At 38.5% G+C, this 21017-nt stretch overlaps 1 protein-coding gene across 12 annotated transcripts in view; it reads right to left on the bottom strand.

Annotated features, from left to right (window-relative positions):
• The window catches only part of nbeab (neurobeachin b), a 334783-nt gene that overhangs the window by 227497 nt on the left and 86269 nt on the right, over window positions 1-21017 (bottom strand). For all 12 annotated transcript variants that reach the window (XM_056271937.1, XM_056271943.1, XM_056271940.1 and 9 more), the window contains exons 9-13: window positions 16604-16801; window positions 16193-16326; window positions 11441-11549; window positions 9348-9500; window positions 7285-7453 (exon numbers count right to left, since the gene is read on the bottom strand). In XM_056271937.1, the coding sequence (XP_056127912.1) occupies window positions 7285-7453; window positions 9348-9500; window positions 11441-11549; window positions 16193-16326; window positions 16604-16801 (763 nt within the window). The remainder of the gene's footprint in view (window positions 1-7284; window positions 7454-9347; window positions 9501-11440; window positions 11550-16192; window positions 16327-16603; window positions 16802-21017) is intronic.

Genomic DNA, 21017 nt, shown 5'->3' with positions numbered 1-21017 from the left:
CACAATTCTAAGAAAAAAAAGTAAGAATTGAGTTTATATCATCAGGATTGTGAGATAAAAAGTTGCAATTACCTTTTATTTTTTATTCAGTGGCGGAAACAAGCTTCCATAGTTTTCATAGTTTCTGTCTTTTGACAAAAGTATGCTTTGAAGTTTGTCGAAATTATGTCATGTTATTTTTACAATTGTAAGCGGACATCTGCAAAATACCACACACACAAAAAAACATACCTATAACACAAACTTTCAACCAAAGATTTTTTTCATTTGTAATACTCTATAATGTATTAATTTAAAAATGTATCAGACAGATAAGATCAGCAAAACACATGTTCTAAAACATCCTAAAAAGCTCCTAAAATAATATACGAATAGAAGTATGATTTGTCACATAATGAGTACTGAATTATTAGCTTTTTTTATATACGGTAAGTTACTGTATTGTGAATTCTCTATGCTTTAATAGACTGCTATTACTGTTTAAAGTTTTAAACCTATTTACAATATTGTGTTACGTGTAGCGGGCTGTAACTGCAATCGTGTATTCTCATTTGCATAAGATGCATTTGAGTGAGCTAATCAACACACTAGTAGTTAATTAGCTCCGTTTACCAGTGTTCAAGACAGCTCAAGCGGGTTTTAGTTGTCATGAATGATGCATCTTTTTTTGCATTGTATTTCTAAAGCTTTGACATTTTCATCAATCATTTTATTGATGAGATTAGCATTACTTTTATTAAACAGATTGTCTAGTTTAGTATAAGAGTCTGCAATTGATTGTCCATTGTCTTTGTCGCAGTTTTTAAAGAGAGATCATGGGATGTTATCTACCCGGTCAATAAGATGACTGATTAGTGTACATTTATTTATAAATATTTGATAATTTGTCTCTCTAAAAAAGAACCCAAAAAATCCAAACAAAATAAAAGATTCCCCCGCCCACATTAATCTGAACAGCCATTACAGTATTAAAATTAATATTAAAAGCGTAAACACCACAATCTGCAATCTAAGAGACTTTGGAGCAACTGGGCGTAGATTGGTTTATCTCCAAATTGGGGGGGGGATTTATTTTAAACAATTTGCCTGTCTACTGGATCTCATTAGGAGATCAAATTCATGATTCAAGCTAAACTAAACAGATCAATAGAATGACTGATATCTCTTTTACTCAATAACACTTCTCCCTGCACCATTTAATTGATTGTGAATATGAACACTCACGGCAAACACTGTCTCTTATTTGCAAAGAGTAATGAATCTGGCATGGTGTCAAACAGATAATCAATGCATATGTACTCTCAGTCTCCCTACGCAGTGCACTATCCTTAAGATCATCCCAAACAGCAGTGTACGTGGAAGCTCCTTATCAAAATGGATCTGTGGGACATTTACAGAAGTGAAATTAAAAACAATCCCTTCAGAGGGTGTATGTATTAATACGGGCCACAGTAAATATACAGTAATCGGATCTGGTGTCATACTACGGCTTATCTTCTGAAGCCAGGAAAATGGGAAAACGAAGCCAAAAGAAGAATTTATTCAGCCCCTGGAGTTTTACACAAAAGCTTTCTCACAGCAGAACTGGATTTGGGTTTTGACCGGCTAAACATTAACTGTGATTAACTGTGTGTGTGCTCGAGCATTTAAACACCAAAACATGTCTCTACGCAAGTACATGAACGTTAATGCTGTCCCAAATAAAAGAGGGAACTTTCAGAAATAACGTTTTCATAACATAATGGGAACGTTAGCAAAGCGTTCAGTTGTCTGGGATTGCAGTCAAAGCTACATTTTTGCTAGTTAGTTAAAGTCCCCTTGTGGTGAAAATCTAGCTTTTAATGTTGTTTATATGTCTATGTGGTGTTAAGACAAACCATGAGCAAATTCATAAGTCAACACCATTGCTGCGTATTTTCTCCTTAAAACCGCAGTGAAAAAAAGTCAGTCTCAAAAAAGCGGGTTGAAATCGCTGGTGTTTCTGACGACTTTGTAACCAATCACGTCAACATGTGATCGTCAACGAGTGGATCTCTGAGCTGGCATGAGTGAGTGGAGGCGGGGCTCATTTGCATATTCATAGAACCACGTCATTTTGGTGATCAAAGATGAGTTTTAAGGGATCCAGTTATTGACTATAGGGGGACTTTAAAGTTATTCAATCTGTCAACATGTTTATAACTAGCTACATGAACAAAAACAGATCCAATTTAATAGCACAGACATCCACAGACAGCTCTAGCAGTGTCTACTACTGAGGTTTGTTACTGCCACTTTAAATGCAAGAACTAAAGTTATGCACAACAGGACTTTTCGCTGTGCTTGATGTTTCTTGAGGGAGTCTTTCTATGTATGTCTCTCAAGACACTGGTGAGAAAAGGCTGTCTGTGCAATTGAAAACAATGGGCAGGAGTGATGCATGACTTTAATTTGTGAAGTCTTGCTTGCTTTTAGAGAGATAGAGCGAGTGTGTGTGTGTGAGAGAGAGAGAAAGGTTTGTGGTTAGCTGATGTTGCTCCAGTGTTAAACAGAACTCTTTGTTGCAGTAATTGAACACTTCATTATGTTATACTGCTTTCTCTATAACCCATCCCTTTGTGGAAAAGACAAAAAAGACTGCAGCGTTTGACAAATGAAGAATAAATCAATGCAGTCCGCCACATAGAATTACCCACTTGGCAAGCCAGAGACAAATTCTTTTACATACTTTAGGAGAGCTCCTCTAGGACCTCTTCACCTGGTGTGACTGCGAAACGTGTTTGAGTGTTTCTTTGTGTGTCGCAGAGGTTTAAGTTTCATGATGGTGTAATCTCAGCACCAGCTGCTTTTCAAGATAAGAATAGTCCTTCATCTTCTGCACTTGTGTGTGGAATGGATATGTGTGTACTACCTGTTAGGTTCTTTAGATATTTATTTAGTTTTAACCACAATCTGAAAGGATTCTGTGCTGTTTTATGCAAGCCTGAAGAAAAAGGAATGAATTATCTAAGTCACAGTACTAACAAATCTGATATCGCAAATACTGATACTGATTTCCAAAGACTTATCCATGATTTAAAGGAATATTCTAGATTGAGTGCAAAGTTGTTAAGTAAATATACATATGAAAATAAATTGAGTATAATTTGGAAAACGTATTGAAAATTGAATAAAAAAATAGATAAATTATTATTTTTATTGTATGTATTGGGACTACACTCTAAAAAATGCTGGGTTGTTTCAACCAAACTTTGGGTCAAACATGGGCAAACCCAGCCATTGGGTTAAATTTTAAAATTACTTTTTTAACCCAATGTTTTGGTTTGTCCATATTTGAACCAAAATTGGGTTAAAACAACCCAGCATTTTTTAGAGTGTATCACTTCTGATCAATTTAGAGCATTCTTGCTATATATCGGTGCTATATTTCACATGAAACTCTCTGTCTTCACTTGGCTTTCACATCCATAGACAGCACTAGACAATTTGAATAGCTGTAAGGGTCTTTCTAGCGCCTGGCCCTCTTAAAACCAGCATTGCCACTGACCAATAGGTGTAAAAAAGTGAGATTGAGCCCTCATTTCAAAACAAAACACAGCATATTTGGCACAACCCATGCTATACCCTCTCCACTCGCGCTCCATTCCCTGCACCAGCCAATTGCAGCGATCTGAATCTGTTTACGTGTAACCGAAACCAGGCTCAGGGGTCAACAACACAAAAAAGCTTCAGCAACATCAGTAATCCAATCCACTACTACTAATACAAATTACAGGCTTAATCGTGTACTGCTCTGTGAAAAAAACATCACGCTCTCTAATTTTTTATTGATAGCAAAAGAGAAAAGAAGGAAGGAAATTGTGGAGAAGCAAATCGCAACAATCTGTGAAGATTTGGTATTACCGTCACTCTGATAATGAATTACTCTTTCTTCAGGCTCACCAGAATAATTTCAGATTGTGATGAAGACTAAATGGATATCTATAGAACATTACACAGTAATAACACACACACTCATTATAAAAAGATTCTTATTTTTTTGGACACTACTTGGACACTGTTTGTAAATCCAGGATCATCCCACAAGCCCTGCCGTTTCAGAGATACTCTGACCCAGTCGCCTTGCCATAACAATTTATTGCATCCAACCATAAATGTCTCCTGAATCCAACACCTTGATTATGAGAACTGATCTAATCTACCCAGACCTTAATATGTGGCCTTGTTAGGAGATGATCAAAGATATTCACTTCATCTGTGAATGGTCATTATGTTTTAGCTCATCGGTGTATATGATATTAATCAAATATTTACACAAAACATTAACTGCTGTACACTCTAAATTACATTAGAATTTCAGAAAATCTAAGTCACATTGTGAATACACTGTTTTAGTAACAGTGCACTAAAACGTCATCAAAATTATTATTATAATTAACATCAAAATTATATATAAAATGCTACAAAAATTGGAATCTTTGAAATTTGGTTCAATTTAGCACAAAAAAAATGTATTTGTCGACTAAAATGAGATGCAGTTTAGTCACAATAAAATAACTGAAAATGACATACAAAATTGACTAAATTTCAAGGATATTTTTGTCACAAGACAAAACTTATGGCATTTAAAACTGTGAAAAAATTAAAGCAGCTGTGTATCCTGACGATAAAAAATACTTGGTGCTAACCACTAATCTATAGCTCTTAACTCTGATATACAGTAACTAAAGATCACATGACTTTCAGGATCAGAATAAAAGGAATGATTGAGCACAATTATATGTCTCAGTCCCACAGTGAGTGTGCAAGCATTCAGCAAGCACACCGAATCTCTGAAATTATTTTAAAACACTCTCACAAGGTCATTTTTGCCTCTATTTTAACAAACAACTGAACTCAAACCAAGTGATTCATTCAAAGAATATTTGTGAATTATTCAGAGGACATGAAACTCTAATAGATTCTAGCTGTAGGTGCTTTCAACTTCAGCGGGAAATCATTGCAGAGAGCTCTGGCATGAGGAGAAAAGAGACAACACAGAATAGAGGAGAGGAAAAAGAAAGAGTGTGTACCAGAAAGTGTGTTATAAGACAGGAAAGAAGAGGAAAAACAAGTATGGTACAGTTAAAAGTCATGATCTATAAAAAAGAAGGCAGTAAAGGGGGGTAAGAGATGAAAAGGAAAGCATGCCCATGGTGAGCCATGTGAAATTCAGAAGACTAGTTCTAGTGTCATAATGTGGGCTACTCCACTGTGCACTTTTTTTATACCTCTACGGGAAGCATTTAAAACATGTTTGAAAGGATGGGAAAGTTACGGAAGCCCTGAACCGCAACGTAAAAAAAAAAAATCTGTAAAAAAAAAAAAAAAAAAAATCTAGCATTTCGAGATTAAAGTCGAAACAGTTCGAGATTAAAGTCGAAACATTTCGAGATTAAAGTCGAAACATTTCGAGATTAAAGTCGAATTATTTCGAGAGTACGAGAATACAGTCTTCCGTAGAAGTTGCGTGTGTGCTTGCCATTGTTTCACATTGCCATTTATAATTCATAATGGTGCATAGCGAGTGTTTCACACTGTGTGTGTGTGTGTGTGTGTGTGTGTGTGTGTGTGTGTTTTGTTTCAACAAAAGGAAATTCAACAGGTGCCAATCTACCAGCATTAGGCTACCATTATAGGACTTTATAAAATATACTGCGCCGGAATAGACTTTAGCCTATAGGAAAACCACCCCGGAAAACACTTTTCAGATTGGATGGAGATACCCAGCTTTATGAATGAATAACCGCATGAGGCATTTATATAGCGCTTTCATATGTCTACTAGGCCTACACCCAAAGCGCTTTACAATCATATCAGAGAATCTCTCCTCAACCACCATTAGCGGTTATTAAATCTGAGGAAATCACGGGATCCGGCCAAATGATTGGATACAGAATGACGCACTTAAAATGTATCCAGAACGTATTTACGGTGAAGAGGGAGACAGAACGGTTACTGTTGTGTTCTCGACCCAGATAGTGTTGCCTAGACGAGCACGAAAACACTTCAAAAACACTGCCACATAAAGTTTGGACCATTGTGATACCTACTCCGGCCGGCGGAGTCTGTGCGCTCGTCTATAGGCAACGCCATGGTAATTCTTGTTGGTAGATTAGCACCTGAGTAGAATTTTGTTGAAAGCCCAGATAAAAGTAAAAAGCTACTATTTTGTGTTGATCCATGGCAGTTCGACTTCACAAGTGCATTTCTTTACACACACACACACACACACATGCGCGCTCTGAGCACTGTTATGAATGCACACACTTCTATGGAAGACTGTATTCTCGGAATGTTTTGACTTTATTCTCTAAATGTTTCGACTTAAATCACGAAATGTTTCGACTTTAATCTCGAAATGCTAGATTTTTTTTTTTTTAAGTTGCGGTTCAGGGCTTCCGTAGAAAGTACACCAAATTTCAGAGAAAAGTGCGGGCAGTTACAGAGCTAGGTTTATTCAAAAGTTGCAGGTGACAGTGTTGAGCTTCATTAAAATTCACTCTCAGAAACTATAGACTGTTTATTAGACCAGACCATCAGACCAAATGTGCCATGTTTGCAACTCGTGTATAGTCTAAAACCCTGATTCATGTAATTTTATTATTTTCAAGCAATAAATAGTATCAAATTAGTATCAAATAATTTATATTTGTATTAGTATAAAATAATTACAAAAAAAATAAAAATAATAATAATAATACAATGTATTAATAATAATAATACAATCAAATTAACATGTTTGCAAGTAGCAATAAGTGTATGGAAGTAAAATATATGTTTAACCATTTTTTCTCAGATCAACTTTGGTCACAGGCTGAAATGGCAATAATTTTTTTTTTTTAAATACAAAAAATGAAATAAAAATAAAATTATGAAATAAGTATTAATTATACGAAATAAAAAAACATCCTAATTTTCAAAATGTAGAGGAGAAATCATGCAGTAACTGCAAAGTAACACTGCAAACTATGTCCAGGTCAATAAAATGATTAAACATTTAATCAAAATAATATATAAATATCAATCATTATTTTACATATTTATTATAGTTCTTACTCCAATTGTGTGCTTTTACTACCTCAGAAAAAGTATTAGGACACCAAATTGTACCATATTTGTGGAAAGTGGCAGTTATAGTATGCTGCTTTTTTGGAAGGGGCAACTTCAAAAATAAAAATATATTAAAAAAATATATAAATGTAGAGATTCATTTAGATTAAATTGCATGCAACGTGTTGTGTGTGTGTGTGTGTGTGTACAGACCCAGGCCTTTGGGTGTGATGCCGCTGGTGTGGGCAGGGTTCACAGCCCAGTAATAGTACTTCAGTATGTGCATGATCTGCAGGACGGTCCCCACTCGACGGATGGTGTTGTAGATGGTTGCCGTGCCAATGAACTCTGCCGAAAGGTACGTGTACAGCGAGAGCTGCACCTGAACAACACAAACACACACACACAGATATATGGTTACAAAAGGTCACAGCTGCCTTGAGTAAGAATACAAAACTCTGATGATTACTTCTCATCATCCTTCTGTTGTTTCTAAACTGCATCCCAAGATTCCTCATTAAAATTCTGTTTTTGTTGGATTTTTGGGGTGATGTGATGGGAAGGTAAAAAAAAACATGATGCAAGTCCATGAACTCTTCTGGCCCGAGGAGAGAACACTGTTCAGCTCCCTCCTCACACCCCCTCTGTCTCTCTTTCTTGGTTTCTCTGCCTCTTTCTTTGGCGACTTCTCTTTCCTTTTCATGACTCCCGCTGTTTTTCTTTCTTAGACTTTTCTCGGTCCTTCAGTCTTTGCTTTCTTTTTCTATTCATCCATCTAGCCATGTTTACTTTTTCTCCTTCCTATTTTATCTCCATTTGTGACTTATTTCCCTTTTGTTATCCGTTTTAATCTTTTTTTTATTTTATCATTCGGTTATTTTTTTTTCATTTTCTGCATTGTCTTTCTTTTTTCTTCCTTCCATCATTGATCTATCCATTTTTCTTCTTACTTTCTTCCTTCTATTTGTTCCTTCCTTTCTTCCTTCTATCCATCCTTCCTTCTCCACTTATTATCTCTTTAGAGAGAGCGCGAGAGAGAGAGAGAACTCCCACTATCTCCCTCCTTTTGGAGCCATGGCAAGCATCCAGTGACCAAAGGTCTTTGTTTTGATCCTGTTTGTGTTTTCGTACCTCCTTTATTTATTCATGACAGTCAGCAGCAGTGCAGAAACTGAAGTGAGCAATACATATTAGCAGCACAGTCTTGCCTCTTTTAGAAACGCCTCATCCTCTCCTTTTGGGGTCATAGCAAAGCAGGGTCAAATTCTCCTTTTTCAGCTCGAACTTCACTCTAAATTTATCAACCCATCTGTGCCAATAATTTTGTAAAATTCTTTAAAGAAAAATATCACTTTTCTTCAAAGCTGTGACATTTTGGCAGGTGACAAGGTGAATGAGGTGGCAGACTGTGAAGTTATTACTGTCAAAATAATTCTGATAAAAAAAAGAAAAGAAGCAGTTTAGGAGTAGTGAACAATTTTAATATAGAGCTTTTCTTTAAGTGTCATCTGCTTTTAGATGATATGCAACTCATTATCAAGAGAGATGAATATTAAAAGTCAATAAGATTGTTGTCTTTCATTAAAGAGTATTCAATGAGAAGGTATAGGAAAAATTTCAAATTTAAAAAGAAATGTAGGATGGGACTCGATTTTACGGTTTAGGGATTTATTGAATTGAATTTTGAACAAACCTGTTCTTGTCTTAGGACAACTCTGATTAACTTTTTTGATCCACTTCAAATGTTGACTACTGTAGTTGCTTATTAGCATGCATATTACTAGGGTATTTGCTGTTTATTAGCACTTATAAAGCACATATTAATGCCTTATTCTCCATGACCATATTCTACATCCCTTAATCCTACCCAATACCTAAACTGAACAACTACTTTACTAACTATTAATTAGCAGTAATTAGGAGTTTATTGAGGCAAAAGTTGTTAATAGTTAATAGTAGTTAAAAGATAATTAATAGTGAGAATCGGACCCTAATCTAAAGTGTGTCAGGATTTTAAAAAAAGAGAGAAATCTGTGACGTCAGCTGAGAAGAAAAATGTTTCATATGCAGTGCAAGTTGACTAATTTGCTGTTCTGATGTGAACACTTGAGCCTTATGGTTACTTCAGTAAACATCACCGTGTGCTCATCTGACCAGGTCACTACGATCTCCGTGGCACCAGTGCCCATCACAGTGTACTCAGATGCTCCTAATTGCTGTCATGTTTCATGGGGATGTATCTGAATATCTTCTGGAAAAGACATGACCTTGCTCACCTTCGCGGGTATGTGAATCCAAATAGCCGCATTGAACAGGATATGGTCACAGAGTTGTTTGAGGAGAGGTGCACCGTGGGAAAGGCCATCCAGGTATTTGGCGAAAGACAGGAACTGCTCCAGAACGGCCCTGGTGATATGCACCCGTGATGACTGAGAAACAATTGTGAGATTTTTGTTAGTTTACCAAACCAACCTCTGATTTCCAAATAAATAAATAAACCAACAACTTAAACTTTAAGCCATAGTTTGACTTTGTAGCTAAACACGGACTTTAACTTTGTAGAGACTTTCTGTGTTATTAGTCTCAGCTGGCACCTGAGGTCCAGACTGGTGTGTGGTGTGAGACAGGAGTGAGTATAAACGAGACACAAACAGATGGCCGGCTACGTGTGAACGGGACGGCAGGCAGTGGGATCATTCAGGTGCCGTCCAGCTCAGATTTACAGCTGCTGCTGTTAAATGACAAAGTGAGGCTTTTACTCAAGTGCCAACTTCAGATGGAGCCAATGGTACATTGAGACTATGAAATAAGGACAGCTATGAATAGGTAAAGATAGCGAGAGGAAAAAAGAATAATGACACTGAGATAATTTGTGTCATCGCAATAAACGCATGGACAAGGAAGAATATAATAGCGCCGTTGAACCGGCATTCGCCGAGGAAATGCTGAAGTGTGCATTTGTCATTCATCAACCATAATGCGCCTTTCTCCTCTGTCCTAGCAAGTGAATTGTGTGCGTGTTTTTTTTATTATTATTCAGCTCAATGCATACAAAAGCTCGAGTCAGTCGAGGTCATGACAACTCCTTCTGAAAGAGCAAATCTTAATACTCTTATAACCATTTAAAGTAAAGAGCAATTCATTGTTAGCTTCATGCATTGAGTTTTTTTTAAAGGTGCAGTTTGTAATATTGACAGCTAGTGGGTGAAATGGGTACTGCGATTCAAAATATTGGAGAGAGTTGTTTCCCCTGCCCTCTCCTCCACAGACTCGACGCTCGTGAGGGTTGCCAGAATGGGGACACGCAACAGGAACAAGCACAATTGACAATGGAAAGTTGATCAGCTAATGTATTTTTATTGTTTGCAAATTACGATCTCTGACCTAGTTTGTTTGCTGGCTTCCATGGCTGCAATACGCCAACTGGCAACCTGGAGTGTCGAAATACTATTGGGTAAATTGGGTGTGGGCGGGATCACACAGACCAAAACAAAAACAGACATTCTGTCCTGGAATTATCAAATCTTTTTGTTTTTATGAGGAACAAGTATTTGGATTTAGCATGTTTACTAAATCTCTGCAAACATTCTATGGTATTTTAATGCTTTAGTATATTGCATACAGCACCTTTAGAATAGTATTTTAACCAGTGTTAAAATATCTACTTCATATCTAGCCTGGGAAAACCCAGACAACTTCCGGCAAATTTAGATTTGCTCTGAAAGTTAGTCTGGCAAAGAGCTCATTCAAGCCCATTTCCAATCCGTCGAAATCGCGGCACCAATCAGAAACGTTGGGGCGGGCTTTACACGATGACGACAGCGCTGGGATTTTGAAGCAGATTTTGTAGCCTACATTACAAAGATGGATGCCGCCGTCGAACATCACTCGTTCGAATCAGCTATCGCGTCTGTTTTAAGCGATTTGAACGTTTCCTTTTTGTTAAAAACCGAGCAAAGAACAACACACGGAGATGTTTCTCCACCGCTCTGCATACGTCATCTCCTTCATCGCTCTGATTGGGTTTAGTTCTATCCGCGACGTCCATTGGTGACGCCCCTCTGGAAATGATTTGTCTATGACGCTTTGCCAGACCATAACTCAGTTATAACTGAGAATGGTCTGGTTTTAACCAGGCTACTTCATATCTAGATTAATGTGCAACTATAAGATATTTTCAGGCGTGTCGTGTCGCGAGTCGTGAAACAACCGTTTTGTCTGAACAATAGTTTGGGAAAATCTGCTTGGAAACCACTATTTTTGCAATTCCGTTTGGTGTTGCTAACAGCACAAAATTTTCAGACTTCAGCTTTAACCAATCTAAATTCTTTGTTAGAAAATGAAATCCAAAAGAAAACAGTCACATCACCTTTTCCAAGAGGTATCCAATCACCAGGAAACCCTTCCCACCAAGCATCTGCTCTTGCATTGCCACTGAGCTCTTGAGAAGCTCCATCAGGAAGGCCAGGAGAGTTGAACTGCACCAAAACATCTCATTACACAACTTTATTGGGTAACCGCTGCTTAAGATTCAAGATTAAAGACTTGTCGACCAAATATTAATGGAAATAATGGCAAGAACCATCCTGCACTTGATGCTATTGGTTGATTGTTAAGATTATTGTATCAGCCAATATTGGATATTTAATTGTGCATCATCTAAAGCTCACTTAAAGTTAATCTTTAAAAAAAAAAAAAAAAATGTAATAACACCTTCAAATGTAATCTTTAACAAATTTCAAAATTATTTTTTAATTTTCATATTGAACATAATAAATGTTGTGATGCCCAAATTCACTTAATTATTCAAAAATACTGTTTTATTTTTTTAGTGTTTTATTTTGACCAAATAGAATTTGTATATGTGCCATTTGCTGGTTATTTATGGAGGACCAACTCTACCATATTTAAAAATCAATACAGAAATAAATAAATGCTCAATAAATAAATAAGCATACAATTAATTGCCCCAAAAAATACAATAAACAAATAAATGTAGGTAGAAATTAAATTATACAGTGAGACATACATGTATATATCTCTTTTAATTAGCTTCTTTATTTATTCACCTTTGTAATAATTACCTTATTTATTTATTGTCCATTATAATCTTCAACTTTATTTATTAATTACTTCTTTTTTGAAGTATTTATTTATGTGCATGTTATAATATTTTTGTCTGTTTTATTCTTCCTTTGTATTTTTTTACCCTATTTATTTCTTCAATGCTATTTATTTCTGCCTGTCGTTTTTACATTTCTGTATGCATTTCTGCCTCATTATGCAAATGACGAGGGGCTGTGTCTTAAGGGGTCAACTTCTGCCCATAGAGAGCCTAAGTCCCTCCCCTCCGCTTCCGGCTCATGGGACCTTATTTCGGAAAAAATATGTATGGTATGGCGAGAGACAACTTATCTTTTTATTCCGTCTGAACTGTGCCCTGAATTACACATATGATGTTTGTCAATTTAAAAGATAATTATGAAAGTCAAGAAAGTCGCAGTTTGTCATAAAAAAGAAGAGTGACATTTAGTTTTATGTGAAAATCGCTCAATGAACTACATCTCCCGGGAAGCGAAACAACGAGCGAGATCCGCTGCTCGTGTGTGTGCAGTCTGGTACAAAACACTCAGGCATGACGGCGTAACGTTACGATTATAACGTAAGACTATAGAACAAATGACAGACGTTAGCTTCAGTAAAGTTAGCTTAATTCATTGAGAGAAAATGTGCGCCTTTTGGGTTTGTAGTCTTTTTAATTACGTATTTTCAGTCTTATACCTCAACAGTTTTACATCAAACTGCGACTTTCTTGACTTTAAAATGTATCTTTTAAATTGACAATCAGGGATGAGTTCCCTAATGAATATTAATGAGTCTTCCCCTACCACCCTGCAAAAAAAGAAATCGCGGCCGGTGGCATGTAGATTCGACCGATGCAGTAAAATGCTAACCAACCAATGGGCAGAAGTTGACCCCTTAAGACACAGCCCCTCCTCATTTGCATAATGAGGCAGAAATGCATACAGAAATGTAAAAACGACAGGCAGAAATAAATAGCATTGAAGAAATAAATAGGGTAAAAAAATACAAAGGAAGAATAAAAAATAAGTAATTAATAAATAAAGTTGAAGATTATAATGGACAATAAATAAATAAGGTAATTATTACAAAGGTAAATAAATAAAGAAGCTAATTAAAAGAGGTATATACATTTGTGTCTCACTGTATAATTTAATTTCTACCTACATTTATTTGTTTATTGTATTTTTTGGGGCAATTAATTGTATGTTTATTTATTTATTGAGCATTTATTTATTTCTGTATTTATTTTTAAATATGGTAGAGTTGGTCCTCCATAGTTATTGGCCTTAACATGAAAATAATAATTAATATTATGCACTATAAAGTTCAAAAGTTTGGGGTCAGTAAGATTTTCAATGTTTTTGTTGTAATGTCAGTCTGTGTTCCCCTGTCATTTCTTGTTTTAGCAGTTTCCCATTATGTCTATTAGTCTTCCCAGGTGTCCCCGGTTAACCACGCCCCCTTGTTATCTTGTTCAGCTCGTTTGCCCTTGTATTTAAGCCCTGTGTTTCAGTCCAGTCTTTGTGAGTTCTTGTATTGTTACTGTTAATGTTGGATGCCCTGTTCCTGTTCTGAGTCTGAGTCTTTGTGAAGTTTTCAGTTTATTTAATAAAGTGTACTGCATGTGGATCCTGCTTCCTCCGTGCTTCAACCACCATCGTAACAGAAGAACTCACCGAAACTATGGATCCAGTAGTCACAAACAACCAGGCCCTAAGGAGATACCTGTTGTCAATGTCACAAGATGGCCAGCCCATAGTAAGGTATGTGAAGGACTTCTGGGCTTGCTGCCATTTAGCGTCCCTAGACGACGTCCAGCTTATAGAGCTGTTCCGGAGCGGACTAGACGAGGGCATCGCTTTTATGATGCCAGATGACTATACCGACTGGACGCTAGAACGGTATATCGACCTGGCACTTTTCCTGAGCGATTCGTCGTTTGCTGTGGACATGAAGAAGAAACTCCATCAACCAGTAGTATCCCTTCAGTCTGGTCTTTACGTCACTCCCATTATCAAGCCACCCACCAGATCGATCTATAGCCGTCTGGTGTCCAGCGTGGCCGATCCCCCGCTGAGGTCAGCACGGGTTGCCAAAAAGGCTAACCTGCTTGGGACTCGTTTCGTCCAGACCGTCCCGCCTGCCGAGCCAGAGCTTCACGTCAGCCACGTCCAGCCAGAGCTTCACGTCAGCTACGTCCAGCCAGAGCTTCACGTCAGCCACGTCCAGCCAGAGACCGTCCAGCCAGAGACCGTCCAGCCAGAGACCGTCCAGCCAGAGACCGTCCAGCCAGAGACCGTCCAGCCAGAGACCGTCCAGCCCACTTCTGCCCAGCCAGAGACCGTTCACGTCACGTCTGCTCAGCCAGAGACCGTTCACGTCACGTCTGCCCAGCCAGAGACTGATCACGCCACGCATGCGCCGCCTGAGCCCTCAGTGACCGCAACACTGGCCATTATGGCCACAGCCATGTGGTGTGTGTGGGCTACGCACACACTTGAGCCGGTGTCCGCTGATCCTGCGCCAGAGCCCGCTGATCCTGCGCCAGAGCCCGCTGATCCTGCGCCGGTGTCTGTTCCTGCTGATGACCCCATGGCTGCCCCTAAGAAAATTTTGGGGGGGGGCAGTAGGACCCTGGATGGGACTGTGAAGGCCGCACCGCCATGGCCGCCCGAACGGTCTTCTCCGCCATGGCCGGCCGCAGGGTCCTCTCCACCATGGCCGCCCGAAGGGTCTTCACCGCCATGGCCGCCCGAAGGGTCTTCACCGCCATGGCCGCCCGAAGGGTCTTCACCACCGTGGCCGCCCGAAGGGTCTTCACTGCCGTGGCCGCCCGAGGGGTCTTCGCCGCCGTGGCCGCCCGAGGGGTCTTCGCCGCCGTGGCCGCCCGAGGGGTCTTCGCCGCCGTGGCCGCCCGAGGGGTCTTCGCCGCCGTGGCCGCCCGAGGGGTCTTCGCCGCCGTGGCCGCCGGAAGGGTCTTCGCCGCCGTGGCCGCCGGAAGGGTCTTCGCCGCCGTGGCCGCCCGAACTACCTAGTCCACCCTGGTCGCCTGCGCAGCCAGCTCCTTCCACGTCCCATGGCCCAGGTCCGCCCACGTTCCTGGCCCACCATTGCAAGGCCCTGGTCCTGTTCCCCGTGCGGACCTGGCCCTCCATCCCTCCCCCAGGACCGCCTCCGCTCCACCACCCTCCTGAAATGTCTGTTTTTTGTTTTTGTTTTGATGGGCGTCGGGAGCCGCCCATTGAGGGGGGGCTATGTTGTAATGTCAGTCTGTGTTCCCCTGTCATTTCTTGTTTTAGCAGTTCCCCATTATGTCTATTAGTCTTCCCAGGTGTCCCCGGTTAACCACGCCCCCTTGTTATCTTGTTCAGCTCGTTTGCCCTTGTATTTAAGCCCTGTGTTTCAGTCCAGTCTTTGTGAGTTCTTGTATTGTTACTGTTAATGTTGGATGCCCTGTTCCTGTTCTGAGTCTGAGTCTTTGTGAAGTTTTCAGTTTATTTAATAAAGTGTACTGCATGTGGATCCTGCTTCCTCCGTGCTTCAACCACCATCGTAACAGTTTTTGACAGAAGTTTCTTATGCTCATCAAGGCTGCATTTATTTGATCAAATACACAATAAAAACAGCAATATTGTGAAATATTTTTACAATACAAAATTCAATATCGTCTATTTTAATATAATTTAAAATGTATTGTATTCCTGTGATAGCAAAGCTGAATTTTCAGTATTCATTACTTCAGTTTTCAGTGTCACACGATCCTTCAAAAATCATTCTAATATGCTGATTTTGTGCTCAAGAAACATTTCTTATTGCATGTTTTATCAAAATTGAAAACAGTTGTGCTTTTCAATATATTTTGTGGAGATTATACATTTTCTTCAGGATTCTTTGATGAATAGAACAGCATTTATTTGAAATATAATTATTTTGTAACATTATAGATGTTTTTACTGTAACTTTTTATCCTTGCAGAAGAAAAGTATTAATTTTGTCTTATTGACCCCAAACCTTTGGTGGAAACAATATAACTTACCACACTGTGGTTTCCACCTGGCTTTCATTGTGCTGATGGAAATCCAACTGTGCAAAGAGAGGAAACAGCACCTGGATACCGCCAATGGAGTGAATGGCACTATGAATGGAGTGTGTAACGATGGCCTTAACATCCTTATAGAAACAGAAGGGAAAAATCACATGGATAAAAAAGTAGTGATCGATGCATTCAGTAATGAACTTTTTTGCCATTGTTGAAAGTACCGACTCACATTAACCACTGACTAATCTCTACAAACAATTACCATTGAATGGCAAACACTGACATTATCCCATGGTGTTAGCTAAACAACACAGCATCTGATTAACATTTAGTGACATTACTAACCATTATGCAGTTTATTAAGGATTAAGGGAGTAGAAAGGAGTCTTAAAGTGACATTTAATGTACCTGTAGCATTAGAGCGTGAGGCGAATGCACGAAAATGGACGGGTTTTCTCTGGGCGAGGACTCCAGGCAGAGCTGAGCGTCTGTGGCTTTGGCGTTGTAAGTGAAGGAGACGCTGTTTGCTAACTTTCCATCGTACAACACTTGTTTATGGTGGTCAGCCAGATGGATATCGCTTTCCGATTTAAATTTAAAGGTGCTCTAGGGAGATAAAAAAAAAAAAAAAATAAGACAAATCTAGACCAACACAGAAAATCTCAGATGAAAATCTGGCCTAAATGATGCAATATTCACCTCTAAAAGGTGCCTAACAAAGTGAGACATGTAGGTGAAGGTGAGAGAATTCACCAATGATTGAATTATCACAAAACACATGAAAATCTCACAATGTATATTTAACAGTACATCTATGTAAATCGTATTATTCCATGAGATTATTAAAGGATTTACTATTCCTAGCATGAAAAGGAGAAGATTCTTTTTATGTAGTGATTAAATCTTATCCAAAGTCGTGGGAGCGCGATGAATAATAAATGAGCTCAGTGACATGAAATAATCATGAAGATGAAGTAGGGGCGATATGGGAATCCCCCAGCTGAATTATCATTCATGAGGTTGTTTCGTGTGCTGTCAAATCAAAGGCCTGCAGCACAACACCTGCAGCACATCCCCGGTGATGATGTCATCCAGATGTGACCTGCTCCAGACGTCTGCTAACTGTATTAACTTGCAGTGAGCAGACAATGATATCAAGGCATTTTTAGAAAACCAACTCTCTTTTTATCAGAAGACATGTACTTGACAGCACTTGCATGAACAAAAGCAATGTTTATAGTTTGTCATGTGACCAGATAACAGATATGCGCTTGGCATGTGTGGATATATCATTCTATGCACACTCAAGGGCAGCAAACTTTCTCTTCCCCACAGATGCACATAAAAACATGGGCTATGTTCAAAATCGAATACTAGTGCATTACGTACTGCATGCGGTGGAGTATATAGTATTTCTTGCTATATACAGTAAATACTATTGCTAAAGTCCAAATAGTTGTAGTGCACTACATTTTGTTACATGATATCTTTGCAATCAATTAATTCATTATTTCAATAAATATCATCTAGTTTACTTAGCATTTTTTAACAAATCTTATGTAAAACTGTCCTTCAGCTAACTCAATGATTAAAAAAGAAGATGTTAACAACTGCATTCAGAAACAAACTACCTGGCCCTTTATTGTATTCATATTTCATTATTCATGTACTAACTGTTCAGTGTCTATTTAAAGATGTAGGAGGGTGTCTGTAATTAAATTGTTGTCATTAAATAGATTATTACCTTGCGGATAGGTTTCTAGCAATAAACCTGATATAATCAAATATTTTTCCATATTTTTCCTTTCACAATCTGTGAGAAAATAAATACAGCATTATATAGAGGCAAGTATGTCTGTTCAGCTAATGTTAGCTTTACTGTTATCTGTATTCTATTCAAAATAAAGAAAACGGAAAGAAAAAAAAGAAACTTTGATGATCTGTATGGTTATTTTGACCTAAAAAGATTCATGTTGTTTGGTTTTCTCTGCTGAACAGATAGCATGAATGTCACCTGTTGCTGGTCAGGTTTCTGCTGCAAACATATGATGTAGCTCAAAGCTAATCTCAAAATATACTGTATCAGATTGACTGGGAAAATAAATATCACAGCAGGGAAATACATGGCGACAGTGTGCAAAAAAGTTGAAATCACTGCCACAGAAAGAAATGTATCTGACAGGACGCTGGCGTAACGTCTAATACACTTCTGTCAGAAACTGATGATGTCATGCTCATATGTTCTCTCATAGTGAGACTGCAGTAGTAACAGAGCATCTGTCTTCCATAACAACAGGGAGAAAGACAAAGTCAGGGACTGTCTGACACAAATATAGATATTATACATCATCATAAAAGAATAATAGTCAATGACGATAATAATAAGAAATGTTTTTTTGAGCAGCAAATCAGCGTAGAATGATTTCTGAAGGGTCATGTGACCATAGATATGTATACATAGATTTCACATTCGACCGCTCCAGGCACGTCAACATGTCCGCCATCTTGGAACGGTCAACATTTCAGATTCTGTCGTCACTCATAGTAAAAAAAATTTTTTTATGAGTTTTCCAAGATTCCACAACACTGCGTAGAGATTTAAATTCCCGGAGAAATGGGATAACCTTCACAGGTTATTATTGTGTTTTTATATGCATTAACTCATAACAACAGGTAACTTTCTTTTTTTTTACTATGTAACTTTTTAATGTGGTGTCTTCTTGTATTGTGTTAGTTTAGCAAAATCATCAGATGAAGTCTATTGCAGATATATAGATATTCATACATGCGTCTAACTACGGTTGCAGACGCTCAGTCAACTTGCTCTCAAATGTTCACAGACTGGCTTTGACCGTTCCAATATGATGGATGACTTGCATATAGCGGCCCATTGAAACAGCCACTAATGAGGCATCTACATAGGCTACTGTATATATATATATACATTGAAGACTGGAGTAATAATGACTGCTGAAAATTCAGCTTTGCCATCACAGGAATAAATTAAACTTTAAAATATAAAACTTATTTTAAATTGTATTCATGTTTTACGACGTTACTGTTTTTTTTACCTTGATTAGCATTAGAGACTTATGCTCCCAAAACATATTCTTCCAAACTGAAACTGCTAATCTGAGACCAAACCTGTTTATTCTATCAAGGCATTAAAGACAAGAACACAACTAAATGTGTCTGACTGGAGCTCAGTGTTTGTAGGCAGCAGCAACAAGACGGTAATCGGATCATCTTCAGATCAGTCACATAAATCCCTGGAGACTGTGAGTTTTCAGCCTGCCACAGCCCACTGTCTCGACGTATCCGGGCAGGTACTCTGCTAAAAGGCTAAGAAGGCTATAAGGACCTAAGGGAGCCAACACATTACAGTCAACAGAACAAATAATGGTGTCAGTGGTTGTTGAGGGCAGGAAGCCAAAGACAGGGAAGGGTTGCAAACTGGAAGAAAAATACCATTTAATAGTTATTTCAGCTAACATGGTTTGAGAACACTGGCACATTCACAATGCATGCGTTTGCGTACGCACAAATTTGTGCATGAAATCTGCCTATGAACATTTTCACAAACAAATCAGCAAAACCTGGGGATTCACCAAAAACGGGGGACTGTGACACTCTCAGGTGCTGCTGTAAAAAGCAAGGAGTCAAGTGCATTTCTGTTTGTGGGAACTGTCATGGTAACTCTTGCCAGAACATCAACCAGCCAGATGATAACATGAGTGAGAGAGATGCAGGGGAGTTGGATGAGGTTTGTTAAATTTGAAACTGATTTAGGAAGTTTTGTTTTGTAATTGTTCAATAAAAACACCTTTTATGGATTTTTGCATGGACTTGGAATCATTTTACTCAAAACTAATGGCTTAGATAGATTCAGCACCCCTAAAAACCCCTAGTTAGACATCTCAAAAGCTAATTTTGGTTAAAAAAAATCATTATTTTTACCCAGGCCCTCTGGGCACCCCAACTTTGATTGGCTCTCCAGGCGTTTCACTGAGGATTTGGCTGTGGATATATTGGGAGGTGTTACTAGACACCTATAGGAACACATGGTAAAAAAAGCTATTGGTAAGAATTTTTTTGCAGATTGGCAATCAAAATGCCTATCTTTCCCTAACTATACACGACAGCTGCGTTTTGGGTGCCTGCAAACTTTTTAAAACGTGTTTCAAAATGCAAGTAAAAAAAAAAAAAAAAAAAAAAAAAAATTCACTCAGTCGACATTTATTGTTTGTTTTGCTACATTAAAAAAGAAGACTTTCCCTTATTTTCCGACAAGCAATGGTGCATTTATTTGAATTTTTCTCGCTTGCATGTGATTTTTTGGGTTCCCTCAGTCTGTCGTTCTGTAGACAAACACCGTTTTAGAAGGCAATGCTTACGGTAGATCCATCACAATTAAAAACTCATTTTATCAGGTTTTTCATCAAATGAGGGCCAGGCCCTGCGGTCTAGCCTTGCTATAAACTCTGAAGGCCTTTGCCCTATTCCTAAACCAGCTAAATTCAACTGATCAGCCACAGAGCTGACAGGTAGTCTGATAGCTGACTCTCCATTGAAATATACAACCCCTTTTGAGAATTCAAGAGACTCCATTCACAGGTTTATCTTGGGTGGGTAATTGCTTTCTCCCTGAAGCAGACTGCTCATTATTTCTGCCAACCTGTCCGTCATGACGACGTGAGGGGCAGTGGGAATCAGAGGTCTAGAAGCTCAATTAATAAGGGAAATGATCAGCCCACACTGATTAGAGAAAAACCAGTGCAAATGTCTAACAGGTAGTTTAAAAACACACTAGGTACAAATAAAT

This window comes from Rhinichthys klamathensis, unplaced genomic scaffold, assembly GCF_029890125.1.
Source record: "Rhinichthys klamathensis goyatoka isolate OS25496 unplaced genomic scaffold, OSU_Roscu_1.1 h1tg000329l_1, whole genome shotgun sequence".
In the NCBI taxonomy this organism is placed as follows: domain Eukaryota; kingdom Metazoa; phylum Chordata; class Actinopteri; order Cypriniformes; family Leuciscidae; genus Rhinichthys; species Rhinichthys klamathensis.
Note: the sequence above shows the minus strand (reverse complement) of the source record. Positions and strands in the feature narration are given on the sequence as shown.